Raw genomic sequence first — 19,303 nt, 5'->3', positions numbered from 1 at the left:
GGGTTCCTGAAAGTGCTTGTGTGTAAAGTCAGCTGTGGAAATGGCTGGCTAGCTAAAAGCTGTGATTCCTGCAGCTTGACTGTTGTGGGGAGAGGTTTTTTTTTCTGTGAAAACAGTTGTAAAGTGGAACATCTGAAAAATATGTTCCATGCAAAATGGATCTTCACACACATTTATTTTGACATTTAGGTTTGATTTGCGGGAGAGAGCGAGAGAAGATTCTGAAATAGCCATTCACAGATGGCTTGTGAGGGTTTTACTTTTTTAGATGCTTCTCTGTGTTTTTGGTTTGGGGTGGATTTTTCCGCATATGTTTGCGGACTTGTCAATCCCCCTCTTCCCCCAGATCACATTTAATTTTTCATGACTTGAATTTTTTTTTCTTTTTCCTAAAAACTGGTGTAAAAAAAAATTAAAAGAAAAATAAACCCCTCCCACCCCAACCTCAAAACAACAACAACAAACCACCCCAAACCAACCAAAAAACCAAGCTCTCAAACCCCTGAGCAACCCCCAGTCACCACCCCGAGGTAAAACTTCCTGTGGTAAAAATTCTTTCGTCAGTGTATGAAAATTTATGCATTTTGTGGAGTTTGATAATACAGTAGAAAATTTTTCAGGAAGCAGGAAACTCTCCCATCTTTACAGCTTCAGCAGTAAGTGTGGGGAATCCAGAGGGCCCTGTACACTCGGCTGGAGGAGTGTGCCCGCAGAAACCTGGTGCTTGCCCAGCTGGATGTGTGAAATGCAGATGCTGTGTACCTGGCCATCCTTCCACAGGGCTGGGCTTGACCCCTCCAGCCTTTATTGATGGAATATCCTCCCCAGGTGGGAGTCAGGAGGGAATTGTTAGAGCTTGTTTGCTTTCTTTTGAAAGTTTTGAGTGAAGGCTGGTGCTGATAAATTGTGGTTGTGAGCCCTGCCTGAGAAGCAGGTCCATCTGTGTGGGAGGAACAGAGACTCTTAAGTGGGCGCTGGTGTTCTCTTCTTTGTGAAATGCCAGTTTGAAATATCCTGGTAGTCCATATTTAATTACGAGACGAATATTCAGTTGTTCACTGTATTCAGTTATTTTTTTGTTAAGGAAACCATAAGTTCAGCTTCCACTGAATGCCATCACCGAAACATCTCTTGTTTGTTTTGTTTCCAATCCCAGAAGAAGTTAGCTGTGTACAACAAGATGCAGGAGTCTCTGGAAGTGACCCTTCCCAGCAAGCAAGAGGAGGATGAGAAAGACCAGCCTGCCGAGATGGAGTACCTGAACTCTCGCTGTGTCCTGTTCACTTACTTCCAGGGGGACATCGGTTCAGTGGTGGATGAACACTTCTCGAGAGCTTTGAGCCAAGCCAGTAGCTTCAGTTCAGAGACTGCCCTTTCCAAGAGCAAGGCAGGGCTGAATCCTCTGTGGAGAGGTAAGAGGGGCAGGAACTCGCTCTCTGTGGCGTGCCTTACTCAGGCTGTGCTGTAGTAGCACACATTGCATTGCAGCTGAAAATTTCCTTCTCTGTGGAAGTGGAAAATTCCCCCTTGAATATCCAAGAACTGAGGAGCTTCTTGGGTTGATCTGAGTTGTTAGAGGGGGAGAGAGCAGCCAAAGGCATGGAAGGAAGGAGCAGGCATCTCCTGTCTCTGGCAGGGGCTGGGTGGGAGGGGGCAGAGCTCATGTGGCTTCACAAACCTCTGCTGCGAGCTTGGAGGCTTTTTTTTTTTAGCTCCAGGTGTGAAACTTGGCCTGTGAGGCCAGAGCAAAGCTGTTTGGGGTGCTGGCCTTGGATGTGAAGGAAACCTATTCAGCCTTCTCGAGTGACTTTGCCAGGTGATCAGGATTTGTCCACTGGATTTGCTTTTGAGGTGGGGAGGAGCCAGCACAGGATGGAATAGGCTGAGGGGCAAGCCCTGGCTCCTGTGGCTGTGGGAGAAGTGCAGATGATGTCATGGCTTGCTGGGTGTAAAATGGGCATGACATTACTCTGCATTCAAGCAGGGAGCAGAAACGTGGTGGGTTCTGCAAGGCATTTACTCGCTGTCCTAACACTTACCCCTTGATATTCACATAAATGCCTATATATACATTATATGTATTGGCCTGACAAAGAGCAGATCTTGCCAGAGACACTAGGTAGCCCTTACAGACAAAACTTCCAAATTGGCAAAAATGTGATAGTAAGATGCTGTTTCCATTTTGTTGGATGTGGCAGTCTGGGTATTTTCTAAGATTCTCACAGCTGCATTGTTTCTGATCACACCCTTATGTGGACTGGCAGAGGGGTGCAAACTAAGCATGGTGAGCATACACTGGGTTGATGAGAGAGGTACTGGTGATTCTGAGCAGGAGCAGTGGTGTTCCTAATCAGTGATGTGAAGGTGAGGCTGTATTGATGAAAGCCACAGATACTAAAAAGAAATGAGATACTTGGAAACAACTATGAAGAGAAAAATAGCACAGGAGGACTTGCTTTCCAGAAGGATGATGACAAATCCGAGGAAGTTTAAGCAAAGGTCAGCACAAGTGGCTGGGGAGCTGGAGGAATTTATGGCTTGAGCTGGGACCATTAATGTTAATGGGAAATTTTCCGTTGACTTGACTGAGAGCAGGATTGAACCTATGCTTACTAAAAAGGAGACTGGAGTGTTTATAAATGGCCCAGACAGGCTATAAATGTTTTAGCAACGGGATCAAGGCAGTCCCCAGAGACCCCATGCCCACAGCTATTCCTCTTCAGCAAGCTTGGGGACCTTCCCTGGGTGGGGTCGCGCATCTTCCCTTTGGCCTCAGACGTGCCCTGTTGTTTTTCCCTGCTCCGATGTCCCAGCCATCCCCAGAGGGTTCTGCAGGGGACATGAGTGGCCTGGTGGGAGGATTCTCCAGCCATGCTGCCTCCTGACCCCGTGTGCCCCATGCCCTCAGTGGGGAATAGAGATCGGCGTGTCCGGGACATCTTCTGGGAATAAAGTAAGGAGATACGCCCTGTGCCATCCCTGCACCTGCTGAAGGGGCATGAAAATCCATGGGGAGGCTGCTGGGAGCTCAGAGAGCTGAGGGCATTTGCTTCTCCAGAGGAGAGAAGCTGACAGGAGCTTTATCAAGTCCAAATGGGTTTCTGAAATATTCCTGCTTGAAAACAATGGGGAAGGACCAACACTGACAGCTTGGTCTTCTGCTTTATGCACGATATCAAAGATGCTCAATTGCAGCACATGAATGTGAGTTTGCATCCCATTACCTAAAGAAGTAATTGGCTTGAGGTTCTTCCATAAATAACCTTTATGGGTAGTCAGAATTGGTGTCAGTTTCTTACTCGGAGATTAGAAAGAAAAATGCTTTTTGCAACAGCTGTTTTGGGAGGTACGGGTTTCAGTGGAAAGTGTGTGAGCATGAGCTGGCTCCCCAGCTCGCTGCATTTTCTCCTTTATCTGAAAGGAGGGATTAGCAATGTTTTTGACCTTTTTTTTAAATATTTTTTTGCTTGTATTCTTTCGTTTTTGGTTTTTTTTTTAAGGTGTCCTGATTAAAATGCAAACTGATTTTATCATTAAGATGATATTGCAAGAGTTTTTGGTTTTGATTTTGCTTATATAGAAAAATTAGAACCTGTTGCTCTGAAAAGAGCAAGTTTTCATAATTTGTCTGTTGAAACTACTGATCAGGTTAGGCTAAAATTATTTTGAAAACTGATTTTTTTTATAAAATACAGTTCCTACGACAGGCTCGAGCAACGTGAATATTCAATTTTAGGTGTAGCTGCCTGAAATCTTTTGCAGGTGCTAATGATACCTTGACATTAATGTTACTTTAATGGTATTTTTATCAACATGTTTTTCCTTGCTGAAAGTGTTTGGCTGTTTTTCTATCTTACTTTTCTTTCCTCTTGCCTTAAGTGAGAGCTGATGTTGTACTACAGAAGGCTCCATACGTTGTCTCCTTTCCAGCGTGTGCATTTCTGGCATGTTTTCAGTGTGTGTTGTGAACATTTGGCTTGGCCACCGTGAACATTTGCATCAGCCACAACTTCATGGTCCCTGGGATGTTGCCTTGTCCCTGCCTCGCTGTACTTAGGGTAGGAAATTGTGGTAACTGCAGTATCTTTCTTGGCAGGCAGTTTTTGTTAAATGCCTTCTGAAAGGCCATGGAAGCACAGAGAATTTTTTTTTTTTTTTTTTCTCAAGGGCAGTGTGGAAAAAGCTGTTTCCATGTTCCATAGAGGCCAGGTATCCCTGAGCACTCGGGGTGGGTGAAATTTTCCTGCAGGTTTATATAACCTGGATGGAGCCTGGATGTCTAGTGACACGAGTGACCTTTCCCAGTGAGGGTGGCCACACTCAGTGATGGCACTGGGGGCTGGCCAGTGACAGTGTCAGGCAGTAGCCATGGCTTTGTGAAACCTGCACAGGTGTGAAAAATGAAGGTGATCAAACATGTTTTCTGTGGCCGAGACCTCCTGCATGACTGGCAAAGCCAAGCTGTTATGCAATCTGGGATGAATTCATGTTGGCAGATTCAGTGGTTTAAAGTGCTCTCTCCTGTTACTAAAGCTGTCCTGCAGATACTTTGTGGTTTTCTGTGCCTTTTTGAAGTGCAGTGCTTTGGATTTAGGGCTTTTCCATGCAGATAACAGCCAGATAGTTTTCAAAAACTCGATTACAGAGGTTAATTTTCCAGAATACTGGCCGAGCATTGTCAGGCTATGCTCCTCTGTTAAGTAGTGTGGAAAACAACAGACTGGACATGAAGTTTGCTTTTTTTTTTTTTCTGTCAGCCCTGCTGCCAACAGCACAAGCCATACACACTCTCCATCTTAGTGTAATCCCTTTTTACAAGGAATGATTTACAAACAAGGAACAATACCAATTTTGGGGGAGTGCTGAGGCTTCTGTAATATGCTTGAAGCTCTCTCTAGTCTTCAAGCATGAATTGCAATAGAAATACGTGGCTAAAAAAAACCCTTTTGAAGAAAGCCATGTTAGGATGCAGTTTGTCAGATAACCTTGCAGCCTCTGAAGCATTTTGGCACAAAGTTTTGGCTCTAGGTTTGTCCATGGTATGTGTGCAAAGTTTCCTTCCAATATCGGAAGTTAATCAGACTCAATAAACTGCCTAAATCAAAGCCAATTGATGTGTGGAAGAATTTGTATAATTTTAATGGATTTTAAAACAGACACATGAGTGTCCTAGCGATGCAGTGAGAAAACACTTTCAGGTTTTTTGCTTCCAAAATATTTTTATATAAGCCAAGTTCAGAGGCAGGAGCGTTTGAAGAATCTGTTCATTCTCAATGGTGTCTTCACCCAAGTCTCATTCCAGCTGCTTATTAAAGCAAAACAAAAGGTGATCTTAAAAAAAAAAGAAAGTACTTTTGCAAAAGTTATGAGGAACAGAGGATCCCTTGCCTCATCAAATATTAAACTTTCCTGGCTTTATTTCTCCATAGGCTATTTTTATGACCGTTCTTTCATCAGAGGTGAAGTTCTGTATTTTTATATTTCCATCTTTGACCAAAAAATAAAAAATCCTTTTGGAGCTGAGACATATTGCATGAAGCAGTACTTTCTAGCATGAGCTGGCAAGAGGATTGTGAGAATGGAGGAGCCAAGACTTTGCTGCACATCAAAAACACTAACTGCTCCTTCAAAAGAGGAATTTTTAGAATGTGATTTCATAATGTAGAGGTATTGGAATCCATTTAAATATAAGCTGAGCCCTAGCTGGAGGAAGCAGCAAGTCTTTTGGTTCTGACAAAAACTCTGAGCTACATAGATGGTTCTGCTTGTGTGATCCTACTGAGCAGAGGGCATCATGATATAATCTATAAAGGACTAATATAAGCTGTGTTGGATATGATGTTTATCCCATCATAGCATGCAATTAATTTGGGAAAATCAGGTGTTCTTTTAGCCAAATGTTTCCTGCTCTGTAGTGTGAGCTGGTTCTTTTTCCTCAGGAGCTTTTGCAACCAAAGCAGCTGTCTTTCTAAATTATGTGCCCTAGTCTGGGCAGGAATTAGTATCTCCTCACAATTTCTGTACCAAGATCTTGAGAAGGCTCTGACTCTACAGCCTGAAGAAGAAAAACCTTCTTGGGGGGGAGGGGATCTTATATATGTGAAAACCTGACGGAACAGAAATGGGGAAGCTAGACTCCCTTCAGTAATGATTGCTGACAGAACAGGAGGCAATAGGCAGAGAAAACAGGAAATTCCATCTCAACACAAGAAAACTTTTTGTTTTGTTGGGTTTTTTAGGTTGCTTGTTGTTTTGGGGTTTTTTTTTTTTTTGAGATGCTGTGGAACTCACTCAAAATCTGAGTGGTCATGGTCCTGGACAACTGCTCCAACTTGAGCAGGGGAATTGGACTAGACAATCCTCCTACCTCAAATGTCCGGTGATTCTGTATTTACTGAGGAAGCTTGTTACAAACTTCAGAGAGTAGCAAATCATTGGGGAGGTTTTGTCATGAAATATGAGTAGCAAATCACTGGAGGGGGGTTTGTCATGAAATGCGTTGCGCAGCTTCAGTCATGCTTCCCTCCTTCCCTCCCTACAGAAAGCTCAACCATTTCAAGCCAAAGGAGCGGCTTCCCAACCTCGTTTTGGACCAGCTCTTACCAGCATCCTCCTCCTCCACCCTGCTTAAGCGGAGTGCACCCCGATTTCCCCGTGACTGCACCAGGCACCTTCCCAACACCAGATCCCAGCAGCTGGCCGGGACATGCCCTTCACCAGACTGCCCCACCTCCTCCCCCAGCCGCCTCCGAGTCCTGGCACTACCCTTTAGCGGCGTCTCAGGTGAGCCCCCCGTACGCACACATGCACGACGTGTACGTGCACCGCCACCACGCCGGCGCTCCCGGCCACCCCGCCGGCCGCTATGGCTCGCTGCTGCTGCCCTCGGTGCGCTCCGCCAGGATCCCGGCACCGCAGGGCGACGGGGCCAAGGCAGACCCCGCCGCCGTCACCGGCGCTACCTCAGCCTGGGCCGGAGCCTTCCACGGGACCGTGGACATCGTGCCGGGTTTTGGCTTCGAGGCAGGTGAGGCGCTGTCGGGTTTTGGGTCGGTTGGTGGTGTTCGAGCAGGGTGGTAAAGTTCCTTGCGGATGAAGCGGGGCTGGCTCTCAGAGCCGTGTCCGAATGTGTTTCCAGGTGGGAGTCCCTCCTGTAATTGCTGTCAGACCATTCTGTCTCTCTTTGGCTGAGACACCTTTATCTTGGTCCCGTTCAGGCCAGATAACTTGTGACATGATCTGCGTTTTTTGTTTGTTTCTTCTTGTTTCAATATTGTGGGAAAAAATATAATTATGCTTCCATAAGCACAATTAATTGCTTCTTCAGCTAGTTCATATGTGCATCCACCAACATACAGCTCCAGTAAACTAATAACTTGCAGTACATGAGGACTGCATCTTGAGGTGGAACAGCTCAGCCTTTCCTTCCTGTGTAGTATCCAGGTGTCACATGGAGAATAGAGGTGCTGATTGAGCTGTGCTTGCCATCAAACCAAACATCTTTCTATAGAGTCTAGGCAGAGGTGTGTGAATTAAATTCCTTTTACTGCGGGGTCTGTAGTCTGAACTACAGACCACGAACTCCATCTGTGTCTGAGAGTTTTGAGCCTCTTGTCTCAGTATTAGAAGCTGTCTGGCAGCCCCCAGGATTTGAAGTTTCTTGCAATCAGGTGATTGACAGTTCCCAGTGCATCCATCCTGGAGTTCGTAGGCCCCACTGAGGGCTTCTTTTTTGGTTTTATATTTATCTCACCAGCAGCAATCCTCGCAGATTAGTACTTCTTAAAGACAGTATGTTATCAGATTAAAGAAACACTAGGTTTGTATCTTTGTCCCCTTTAAGTATCTGTCTCCCTTTTTGATAGCTTCTTGTGACTGATTTAATGTGTGAGAAGCACTTCTTTGCCTTGATTAGTGGGTTGGGGAACAAAGAATGGAGGGGTGGGGAAAGGCTGTTTCTTAAAGATGAGATACTGTGAACCTAATACAAATCTCTGTCTCTTCCCTTTAAAGCTACTGGGAACCAGTAATAATCTCGAAATACTATGCCACTTGCTGTCTTGATGTCAATAAAACTAAAGAGAAAGCTTACCAGGATTCTTAACACTGGATAATGTATATATGAATAGTATTTTCAGCTAAACCAGTGATACGATAATAATTATATTTTATGCTTTTGGGTACAGAATGATAAACTGACCAGACTGGGATCCTGAGATTTTCCTTTGTGACAAAGTCCATAAGGGGAGTGAGCTGCCTTCTCTGAAGCATGAGCAGACTGTCACTGCCACTGGTGTAAGGGACAATCCCTCTTGGAGCCAGCCCCAGCAGTCCACCTGCAGAGCCCTGGTACTTGGCTTAACCTTTTGGGGATGGAATGGAGAGCTGTGTAAGGAATAGTCAGTCAGGAGAAACCACTGCATGGCTTAGGTACGAGTCCAGACTAGACTGTGAGTTGTTTTTAAGAGCAAGTACCTCAAAAAGGACTCTGGGTCCTAGCACTGCCTTAGAGAGCAAACAGACCTTTGGCTTGGTGCTGCCTGCTTCTAGAGAAAATCCTTGTGGAAGGGTACAGTTGGGTGATAATTTTTTTCAGGATCCTGATTTGGCAGTGCCTTGCATGTCTTTGAGTTGCTCAGTGTGGGAAGCAGTGGAAAAGATCTGAACTGTTAACTTCTGACCCATGCCTTGATTGTGTGGGTTTTAGTGTATGAGTTCCTGTGGGGAAAAAGAAAGAGGGGAAATGTGTGACTGGTTTGAAGAAACAGAGAATAGTTTGAGACTATTTAAAAGGGTCACACACTGAAACACAACAGCAAAACCTTGTTAAGCAGCCCCAGTTTTGGAAACAAGGGTGCAAGCAATGAAGCACAGCAGGTAGTGGAAACCTGTGACATTACAATTACTTGCTCTCTTCCCCTGCACACGCATCTCTCCTGTGCTTTCCAAGCACAGGCTTGCTGGGAAGGGCAGGAAAGCTGAGTTTCCTTTTCAGCCTTGCCTGCAGCTTGTGCAGTTGAGAGAAATGCTTTGGTTACAGGCACTGGAGGTGTGGAGAGAAGAGGGAGCTCAATTGTGTCAGGGTTTTGTGTGCACATCCAGCAGTGTCATCCCATGGAAGGTGTGGGGAGATGAGGGGGCTGCTCCAGTACCACATGGAGTCACATCCAGCACTTGCTTCACGTGCACTTCAGGGAAAGCAGATTATACTGGATAAATCTCCACATCACACAGCATTTCCTTACATTTAACTCTAATGTCAAACAGCTATCTCAACAGAGAGGCTACAAACTCAAGGGCCTGGAAGAGTGAACTGGCTTTTAGTGACATGAAGTGCTTTCTCCAGAGTTGGGTAAAGCCATGGTGGCAAGAATTTGTCAGTTCTGAAAGTGTTTGCTCATATATCCCTGGAGAAAATAACCTGTGGAGCTGTCAGTATATCAGATTCCATGAGCTTCAGGTGATTTATGTTAAAAAAGTTCATTTGGTCTAAACCTGGACATTGCCTTTTGGAGTCCGTCTCTTACAAACTAATTCTCCCTCTTTTACCACGGGTCACATTCCTTGTGCTACTGTCACATGTGATTATAGGAGCATTTGCAAAACTCCTCACGCTGAATTATGTGGGATGGTAGTGCTGGGATCAGGGCAGGCTGGCTGTAATCTTACCCTCCTCCAGCTACATTGTTGCATCTCTGCCATGCCAAGCCAAATAATCGATCTCATGAATGGATGGTGCTGAATCACTTCAGAGGGTGAGAGGAGGTTCCCACTGCATGCACGGTGTAGTTTGGGAATTTATGTTTCAGAACATGTTGTGTGGGACATGAGTGCAGTGCCCTTCACAGAGCTGACAAACTATTGATCTGTCTTGCACATCTGTTTGAACTTACATGGTCCTGTTCTAGGGGATGAAGAAGGATTTAGCTACCTGATTGCCATTAAATGTGGCTTAATCCTCACGTTGCAGGCTGCAAATTAACCCTTTTAGAAGCTTCTGTAACAGTACAAGAGGGATTAAAGAAAATGCTGGTCTACATCAAGAGCTATTAGAACTGGCTAGGTTTGTGTCTGCTGGTGTGTAGTGTCTTTCCACAGTGCACAAGCTACAGTGCTCAATATAAAGGTACATTTCATGTCAAGCATTGATATAAACACGTTGGAATAAGCACAGGTTTTTTGGAGTTTAGGTCTGCTGGTGTCAAGCAAAGCAGGGTCGGGCTGTCACCAGCTCTGCTGTGGCTCAGGGCTGCAGCCATAATTCAGTGTCACCACTAAAGCTTCCTGCCTATGTTTAAGCCATGTCCAGCACTGAAGATCAGGGGTTGGGAAGGGGAATTTGTGTCTTGCAGTGTTATTGCTGGTGGTTATTGCCATCAGTGCTATGGGTGGGAGATGTCCTGCACACCTGAGCAGTGGGATTTGGCTGTGCTGCTGGCAGCCTAGGGGAGGAGAGCAGAGCAACTTGCCTTGCCACTGCAGAGCCCAGGAGGATATCCTGTCCTGCTGTTGGACAGATGTGCTGGAGGAGGCTTCCTGCAGCCCCAGCACACTAAAAGCAAAGCAGGACTTTGGTACGAGTGGTGGCTGTAAGTATTAAAATTGAGGTGCAGGTTCTTTATCCTGTAGAGTTACACACATTGAGGTGAATAACTTCGAATTTAGGTGAACTAGTCACCATCCTTTAGTCCTGGTTTACAGTGGAAAATCCCCTTTTGGAAATGCCCATATGCCAGTGTGATACATTGAATTTGGAGTTTGAGGGGCAATCCAATCCCTTCTGTGTGTTTGTCTGTTCACAAACATCCCACAAGTTTGTCACAGCTCACTAAGTTTGCTTAGGTGTTCCCACAGAACCTGCATAATGTTTGTGTGGAAATCGGGTATAATGTTGGTGTCCCAGGGAAGGGGAATTTTGCTGGAGTGGCAGTGCTGGTCATGCAGTGCAAGTGAGGATTTTCTTGCTAAGAGGAAAGCACTGCAGCACTTGCACTGCACGGGGAAGCTCTGGGTGAGTAGCAGGCCTTGGATTCTGTATTAGGACTGCAGATGGCCTTGCCTTGAAAGAGATAGGAATATAACAAGGAAAAAGCATGAAAAGTGTTTCACATTCACTTCTGTAAATATGAAAAGTTTGGGTTTTTGTATGATTTTCTCTTGCTGTTTAGAGTCCGTAGCTATACCTTAAACCTCCTTGTTGCAGTTATTTGTGTCTTGCAAGGACACCTGCCTAGGAAGGCTCAGCTCTGTTCAGCTAGTTATTCCCCTTCTACCACCTGCTACTGTCAGGTGGAAGATCTCTTAAACATGTGTGTGTATGTCATTTTTTTTTAAGCTGCTATATAACCTGTTTCTCTTCTTACATGCTTCCATGGCCTCTGGTGTCCTTTAGTGGTCCACTGGTGTACTTAAATGACTTCTTTATGCTCTGAAAGGTTTCTGTTTCTGCTGTCTGACTCTGTTTGGGTTATTTGTTTTAAAAAATTGTAAGCAGTAGGGGAAAATAACCCCAAATTGTCATCACTAACATTAAGGGAGCTTCGAAGGGGACTAGCAGCAGTTCATTATGACTCTCTGTGTATGATGATGCCAGGGAAACAAATAGCTCTTAAGCAACAAAGAGACATCTTCATTAAATGAAGAGCCTCTGAACATGTTTTTGTAGGCATGCTCTAGCTGAGGGATATCCCAGTTTTTCCAGTCTGAAGGAACAGGTACAAGTGCATGTGAAAGGGAGCAGAAAGCATTGAACAAGGTTTGGTGCACCACACCCATGGGCTCTGCTTTCCCTTTCTCTTCACTGCTGGACACACAAGTGTTTGTTCCCTGCTTGGGAATCCTCACTTGGATAGAGCCATATGCTCTCATCTTTTGTGTGAGTGCTCATTGCTTTGCAGCTCAGCTCTGAAATGTTACCATCATTAAATATTTAACTGTTTATAATCTTAAAGCAATGAGGTAATTGTAAGAACTGAATCCTCCATGCCTGTTAGGCTTTTTGAAAACTTCTGGGTCTTCTTTCATGTTCACTGTGTGACTGGATTTGGAAATGAGAGCCATGCCTAGCACAAGGATCTGTCACTTTTCACAGGTTAAACATCAAATGAACACGGAGTTCCAGTGGTTACAACATCCTTGAGGTCTGGAGTTGCCCCTGTTTACATTAGTGGTGAAATTAACCCTAAATTCTTAGCAAGTCAGGTGTCTTGGTACACTGCAGGAATGACGATTTATAGTGGGAAATATACCTTCATTTCATAAAATGTGATTTACTTGCCTCAAAACATCAAAGGGCAGGTTTTAATTGAGTTCCTTCCTACCTCTGAAAATACGTGCCTGCATCTCGGTCCTTTACTTTGGCTATAAAGGAGCAAGAATGTATCTTCTTTGGGAAATTTAATCTGCACCTCCCTGTCTGTTGTCTGGATTTGAGGTTTATGCCCTGTTAGGTGTGAATCTAGGGATTGGATCCCTCTGGAGCAGAGAAATCCCAGATTATAGAGATTCAAGTCTCTAATGCTAAAGCCACAAAATAGCACCACATTTATTAGATAGTCCTCACTTTTTTACAAAGGAAAACGTTAGAGGAACTCATAACAAATGCAAGCTGAAAACCATTAATTTTTCCCATGTGGAAGCACTAGCCATTCTTGGCTGAAAATCTTGCACTCTGTAGGTGAAATTATTTGGGGTTTTTTGCCTGCTGCAGGAACATTTTCCCTCTCTCCTCTGCGAGGTGAAATGCCACAGAAACTGTGAAATCCTGAAGTGTCCCAGGCATTTTCTAGAGGAGATGGTGTCTGTGGCTGGACCCTGCCTGGAAATATTGCTCTGCTGTATACTGGGTAATTGATGCAGACCTTTATGGAGGATTTTTTCACTCCATGCCGTGCTCCACATTAGCTCAAACCAAGGAAGCACATACAGGAATTTTATCACCATTTCTGAAATGCTTGAGCCAAGATCAAACGTCAATATAGTTTAATTTTACCCCTCATAAACGAAAAAGTTTGGGGCAGTAACACTGTTGCTAACAAGTCCTTTAAACTGTTAAATTACTGTTAAATTGTGGTTTGGAGTTTTTTCACTTCTCTATTTTTCTTTTCTTTATTTTTTAAAATCAAAACTTGTTTATCCTTACTTCAGTTGCTTGGGGAAGGGGAAGAAAAAAAAACCATCGAATTTATTAATTCATATTTTATTAATATTAATTATTTTCCTTTTCTCTCCTGAAATGTAGGTCTACAGCATCAGGACAAGAGCAAGGAAACTGCTTGGTTCTGAAGTACAGAGAAATTGAGGCCAGCTAGAGCTGGAGTCGGCAGAGCTGGTGATGCAGGGTGATGCAGCAGTGGTTGACTCCTTCTGCGTGGAGCAAAGGACACACATGAAGATGAAGGGCCAACTATTCTGGTTTTGCTATTGAGCCTTTTATTTGTAAGGCCATTTATGGGTCCCACAGTGTTGGAAAAAAAAAAGCCAGAAACCTAACTTTTCTTTCTTTCCTCATCTGAGCCTGCTGCAGCTGGGCAACCTAACTCCTTTCTGCTCCTTTAACAGTGTTTTGTTTTGTTCAGCTTGATATTTTTATGAACAGTCTCAATAGTCAGGAAAAAGACTCTGCCTTGACTACAGTGCGCCTTCTTTCAGGAATACAGTATTTTGTAGCTCTTTGTGCATCTATTTTTGTAGAAATACAGAAAGTTTGGGTAAGGATTGATGGGCTATTTTAGGATGACATATTTTTTTAAAAAAATTGTAAAATTGTTAAGTTCTGTTTAAAGAACTTGCTCTCAGAGAAGCACTGGCAAAAATGTATAAAATGCTATTTTTAGATGTCTGTGATGTGTTTGTGCATTTTGGGTTTTTTTGTTTGTTACCTCAAATGTCTATCTTTCCTTTCATTTTAAAGAGCTAAACTCCTTTGTTTCCACTTTACTAGATTCTGATGTTTTTGTCCTTTTGTTCTAGCTTAAGCAAGTATAATTCACATCTGAAGTTTCAGCCAAATATTTTTTTCCTGGTGTTAGATTGTAGTAAAAGTGGTTTTGTTTTTCTTGCTTCTAAAGGTGGCTTTGTGCCGTGCTGATTGTCAGAAGCTCACAAACACCTTTAGCACAGAGCAAAGCTTGAGGTTACAGCAACTGCATTTCCAACCCATCCATTCTTTCAAAATGGACCAAATACTCTTAAATCAGACACAAATAATGGGCCTCATCTGTGATCCATTGAAGTTGATCACAGTTCCCTGTGGGTTATGTTGCAGTACAATCTCACAGGCAGGACATTCAGCTAAGCCATTTCAGGGTGGTAACTTAAAACATCAATATTCAGGGAAAAAAAAAATATTAAAAATCCATTTTTTTTCTAAAATGTGTGGCTTGTGGAAACAAAAGGTTTTCAGCTGGCCTGCTCTGTGTGCTGGGCAGCTCAAGGGAAGCACTGCAGTTCCCATCTCCCGTTGACTCCAGGATGCGTTTGCGGAGTCGGAAGCAGCCGCGCGCGCCGAGCCTGCACACCCCGGGGCTTGGCGGCTCTCGGGAGCAGAGCCTGGCCTTGGAACAGCACCGTGGCCACGTGGAAAGCACAGCCCTCTGCTTGGGAAACCCCCCCTGGGCTGGGCTTTGGCTCTGACCTGTGTAGGGAAGGCTGTGGTTGGAGCCAAGGTAAGCGCGATCAAATCTTGGGTAGGGGCTGTGCGGTCGCCCTGCATCAGGCTCCGTGCTCAGCCCCTGGGGACTCCAGCAAGTGTCACCATGTGCTTAGCTGGGACTGAGGGCAGCCCAGGATCAGGACCTGGCTGTTACTTGGAGATGTTGCCTTTCTGCTCTGTGCACCCAGGGTCCCTCTGTAGTATTTCCTAAGGCTCTTACAAAGCATTGTATTTCTGTCACTCTCAGACATCTCTGGTTGAAAGGCACACCGGCTGAGTGGAAAAACCAAGATATAAACACATGGTTGAGATAAGAAGGAGTTTAATTTTAAGGCACTGAGCGTTGTAAATGTAGTTTTGTCAGGTGGAGACCACATGGATCTGTGTGTGAAAGGGGAGGGGGGTGCTGGGAAGTGCATGCCACTCCGAGGTTCCCTGCACTGCTGCTTCCCTCCAGGCTTTTTGAACTTGATCCTGTGAGGTGTTGAGCATTCTTCCTTGTCAAGGCAGAGGGCTTGACATGCCAGCACTGGAGGCATTAGGATTATATCACAATTTGGCAAGACCCTTAAGTCTCTGCCTTGCTGATTTGAAGTTTGAGACAGCATATAAAAGCTGAATGGACTATGCTTAAATATTGCTTTAAAGTAATAAGGTTGTAGTCTCTGTGTTGGGATGATGAATTAAATGTGGTGGGGTTTTTTTCCTCATCTTTGTAGTCCATCAGTATTTCTTTCTCTCAATAAATTTCACTCTCATGACAGTTCTCTCTATTATTGCTGCTCTGGTGGAGCTAGCTCCTCAATTTGTCAATAAATTCATAATGCAGTGGGAAAACTGTATGGGAGGGAATGGAGTACCAGCTGCCATAGTTCACTTTCTTATCAGGACAGTGCAGTTCAGGAAATATCTCAAGAAAAAGAGTTCTGACTTAGGGATGCTCACAGTATTAGAAATACTGGGAGGAAATTAAATCTAAGTGTTTTCTTTTTTTTTTTTTTTCGGTTTTCTTTTTTTTTTTCTTTCCCCCACCCCGGGCTTGGCAAAGGTGGAAATCAAAGAAACACTGTGCCCTCATTGAACTTAAAGGATGGAGAATTTGGGTGGCAGGGGAAGCAGAAGAAAAGGCAGATTTTTTTTTTTTTTTGAGGTGTATTTGACCTCCTGAAATATTATAAAGCCTAATAAGAGCAGTCAGCTCACTGCCTTCCCCTTCACAAGCTCATACTATGAGGGAGCTCCTCTGGTTCCCTACAGATGTTAAAGCAAAACGGGACAGGAATGAAACAGGCCCACAGTTTGCACTGGAATTCCTTTCTGGATTGTATCACTGAGTTGTTGGCTAGTGGGGATGAAGAAGTGGGGAAGCTGTTGCCTCTTCCACATCTGGGACTACTGTTCTGCACCCAGTTTCTACTGCTGAACCTGGGACTGAGCTGGCAGAACTTCTGCAAACTCTGGGTGACAAGTGCCAATAAAAACCTGCTGTTGTCTGTAGCCATTCATGCATCAGTCTGTCGATTTTGAAAGTGAAATAAATTCTCCTTTTCCCCTCACTCACTAATTGTCACTTGTGCTAACAAGAAAGGAAAAGCCTAAGTACGTAGCAGTAGCCCTACTTCTGTGTTCTACGATATGAGGGATGGAAAAGGGAAAAAAAAACCAAACCCACCCTGCCCTGTGACAAACTTTTAAGTTAAATTCAGCAGATTTCCTTCTGTCCCTCTTTCCCATACACGCACACTTGCACACACGCACAGAAGTGCTTATGAGAAGCAGATGCTGCCATGGTTTTGCTCTTGGAAGAGGAGGGGAGGGCTCGCCTGCCGTGATGGGGAATCGATGGCAGCGAGAGGAGCAGAGAGGTTGAGACTGCTCGTGTTTCTTCAGATAGGGAAAAAAAAAAGGCCCTTGAAATCAGGTCACAGATAAGTTGTGTGTCTTAATGCATTACTAAAGGAGTTGTTTCATTCTTTTTATGTGTGGTGTGTTCTGATGCTGTCCCAAGAAAGTGGATGATTCATTTTGAGAGGGCTTATAAAACATGTTGTGCTCTGTCACTGTTTCTGGGAGAACATAGGGAAGTTATTGTTTTATTTCAAGAAACTCAAAATACTGACCTCCTTAAAGTTGTCCAGGATTTTATTTTATTCCTGTTAATGTTGAGAAATCTGACATCAATTTTTATGTCTTCATTTGGGTTCAAATAATCTGCCAGTTTTTTCCAATGGCCCATTTCCATCCCAACAAGAAGATGGAATAGTGCAGGTGCTGACTGCCCAGGAGATTGGATTTCTGGAATTTCTGGAGAGCTGAATAAGCTGCACTTGGCAATAGTAGAATGGACTCTGTTCTGATTCCTTCCCTCACCAGACACACAAGTTCAGGTGGTCCTCAATGAATGGCAGTTTTGTCTCAATCATCCACACCTGCATCAAAACACTTTTGAGAACAGATCTCTCATCACAGCATTCAGAGAGGGAGGGGGATGTCACATTTCCCCCATCCTGCCCTTAGGATTGCCTTGCCTCACCCAGCCTTTCTGCTTCCAGGCTGTTACATATGCCTTGCTGTCCCCCTCCCACAATTCTTTATGTGTATGGATATATTTCTCTACGATTATATTTATACACATTCACATGTAGCTAAACCTGGTTCCCTCTGTTCCACTCTCGTGCCTCAAGTGCATGTCCTTTGGAAATGAAGTGAATTACTTCATCAGATCTCATCTGAGATGGAAAATGTAGGCATTTTATTGCATTCTCTGTTAACTCAGGAGTGAATTTTTTCCCTACTTGTTAGAAAAACCCAAACACAATAAAAACACATTTAAAAAAACCCTTTCAAATCACCTGATTTTCATCTGTAAAGATGATCATGAAATAAGCAGTTATGTAGAGAGGTGCAATATATTGCCTTTCAGCAGACAAGCCTATCTCTGATTATGATTATTTTAATTAATTTCAGGTACAAGCTTTTGCTCCATATCAGTGGACCAGCAACCTATATATTTCCTTATAAACAATTTAGAAATATATATATTTTTCAGGTGGAATTATTGGTTTTAGTATGTCAGCCTTTGAGCTTCTAAAGGATATTTGGATGATAAATACTGTTTGTGTGTGGGTTTTTAAAGAAGTTGATGCATGTTGTTTGGAACTAAAATCTCATGTAAAGCAGGAAAGTATTTAAAAATAAATACTACTTTTACATATTAGCCCTATGGGCACAATCTGAGAGTTGTGGTGCAGGAAGATGCCCCTTTTATAAAGTAAGGTTCTCTTGCCTGAGCAAGTTCAAAATCCAGGAGAGGCTGGAGTGGTCTTGGAAAGGTTGAGCTGGTGGAGCAGAGATGAATTATATGCACATGGTTGGGCAGTCACTGCTCAATATACTAAATTTAGGCTGTGTCAGCAGGTTTACACTTATGGGGTGAACTGGTTGCCAAGGGGAACTGTAAATATCCCTGGAAAGCCATGTTTTAGCTACCCTTGGTCTGCTCTCCCAGTTCTTGCTCTGCAGTCTCCAAGCCACCACGGTGGGACCTCTGAAAGCTGGGCTGGAGTTCCCTGGGAGATGCACCATTTTTATTTTTTCAGCTCCCAATAAAGGAAGTTTAGGGATGGGGGTCATTAAAACACTGCAGTTATTTCATGCACCTGCTCAAAGGCTCAAGCCTCCAATATAAATCAGCTGTGCAGTGTGGCTGTTCCCTCCCCTCAGTGTCCCTGGAAAACTTCAGTGGAATTGAGCTGGTTGGGACCAGCCTTGGATGCCTGAATTGTAGTGCAGAGGTGGCCTGGGGACTGGTCCAGCCTTGATTCTGGTGAGCTGGGGCTCAGGTATTTGGTACCTGTACAACCAGTGTTTATAGGAGTTTGAGGTTTACAGTAATTGACTGAAGTATCTGCAGAACTGTGCTGCACTTTCCCTGCTCGCTCTTTGTAGCTGTTGTTTAAAACCATCAGTCAAATCAGGGTCCCTCTCTTCCCCCACCTGTTTTCCCACCTTGCTTCCCTCAAAACTCCATTGAAATATTTGCCCCTCTCATCAAAACTGATGGGGTGGAGTGGGGGGTGGGGCTTTGTATAAAGAAAAGTGTCACTGTTTATTACTGAATAAATAATTTAATGTGAATTTTATTGTTATATTTTTTATGTAGCATTTTCAGTTTGGTCTGTATTTCTCAACAATTAGCTAATTCTTTTTATTCTTATGCAACTGAAGAACTCATAAATCTCTTTGTAAATTTCTGAATCCTGAGTTTCTATTCTTTGCATGAGATTAATTTTTGGAGCCAAGGATTTGTCTTCTGTTGAAAACGTTGTAAAACAAGTGTTCTAAACTGGTTCTGTACTAAAATTAAACAGAGTGAAAGCCTTGCATTGAAGGGATTTCAAGCAGAGATCTCATGAAGGTACAGGCTTGGCCTTCTCAGACACTGTCAAGTGCTTATGCTACAATGTCCTCTTTTATTCTTAACATCTTTTTTAAAATTACATTAACACTATTTTACAGTCAGACCTAGTGGAATCACAACCTGAGACTTCTTAGTGTAAGACCCTTTTTTAATTTTATTGTTTCCTGGCAGCTTTGACAGTCATCAGGCAGAGACTTTCCATGCAATTTATTTACCTCAAATTGATTTTT

General features: G+C 43.7%; 1 protein-coding gene across 3 annotated transcripts in view; it reads left to right on the top strand.

The window, feature by feature from the left end:
- Positions 1-19,038, top strand: part of VGLL3 (vestigial like family member 3) — a 52,704-nt gene extending 33,666 nt beyond the window's left edge. For 2 of the 3 annotated variants that reach the window (XM_088157843.1, XM_014891069.2), the window contains 3 exons: positions 1,157-1,412; positions 6,542-7,027; positions 13,241-19,038. In XM_088157843.1, coding sequence (XP_088013969.1) covers positions 1,181-1,412; positions 6,542-7,027; positions 13,241-13,284 — 762 coding nt within the window. In that variant the 5' untranslated portion in view covers positions 1,157-1,180 and the 3' untranslated portion in view covers positions 13,285-19,038. The remainder of the gene's footprint in view (positions 1-1,156; positions 1,413-6,541; positions 7,028-13,240) is intronic. The other variant, XM_088157842.1, reaches the window with a different exon arrangement.
- Positions 19,039-19,303: the final 265 nt, after the last annotated feature.

This window comes from Sturnus vulgaris, chromosome 2 (genome assembly GCF_052056855.1).
Source record: "Sturnus vulgaris isolate bStuVul1 chromosome 2, bStuVul1.hap1, whole genome shotgun sequence".
Lineage (NCBI taxonomy): Eukaryota > Metazoa > Chordata > Aves > Passeriformes > Sturnidae > Sturnus > Sturnus vulgaris.
This window is presented reverse-complemented; position numbering and strand designations above follow the sequence as displayed.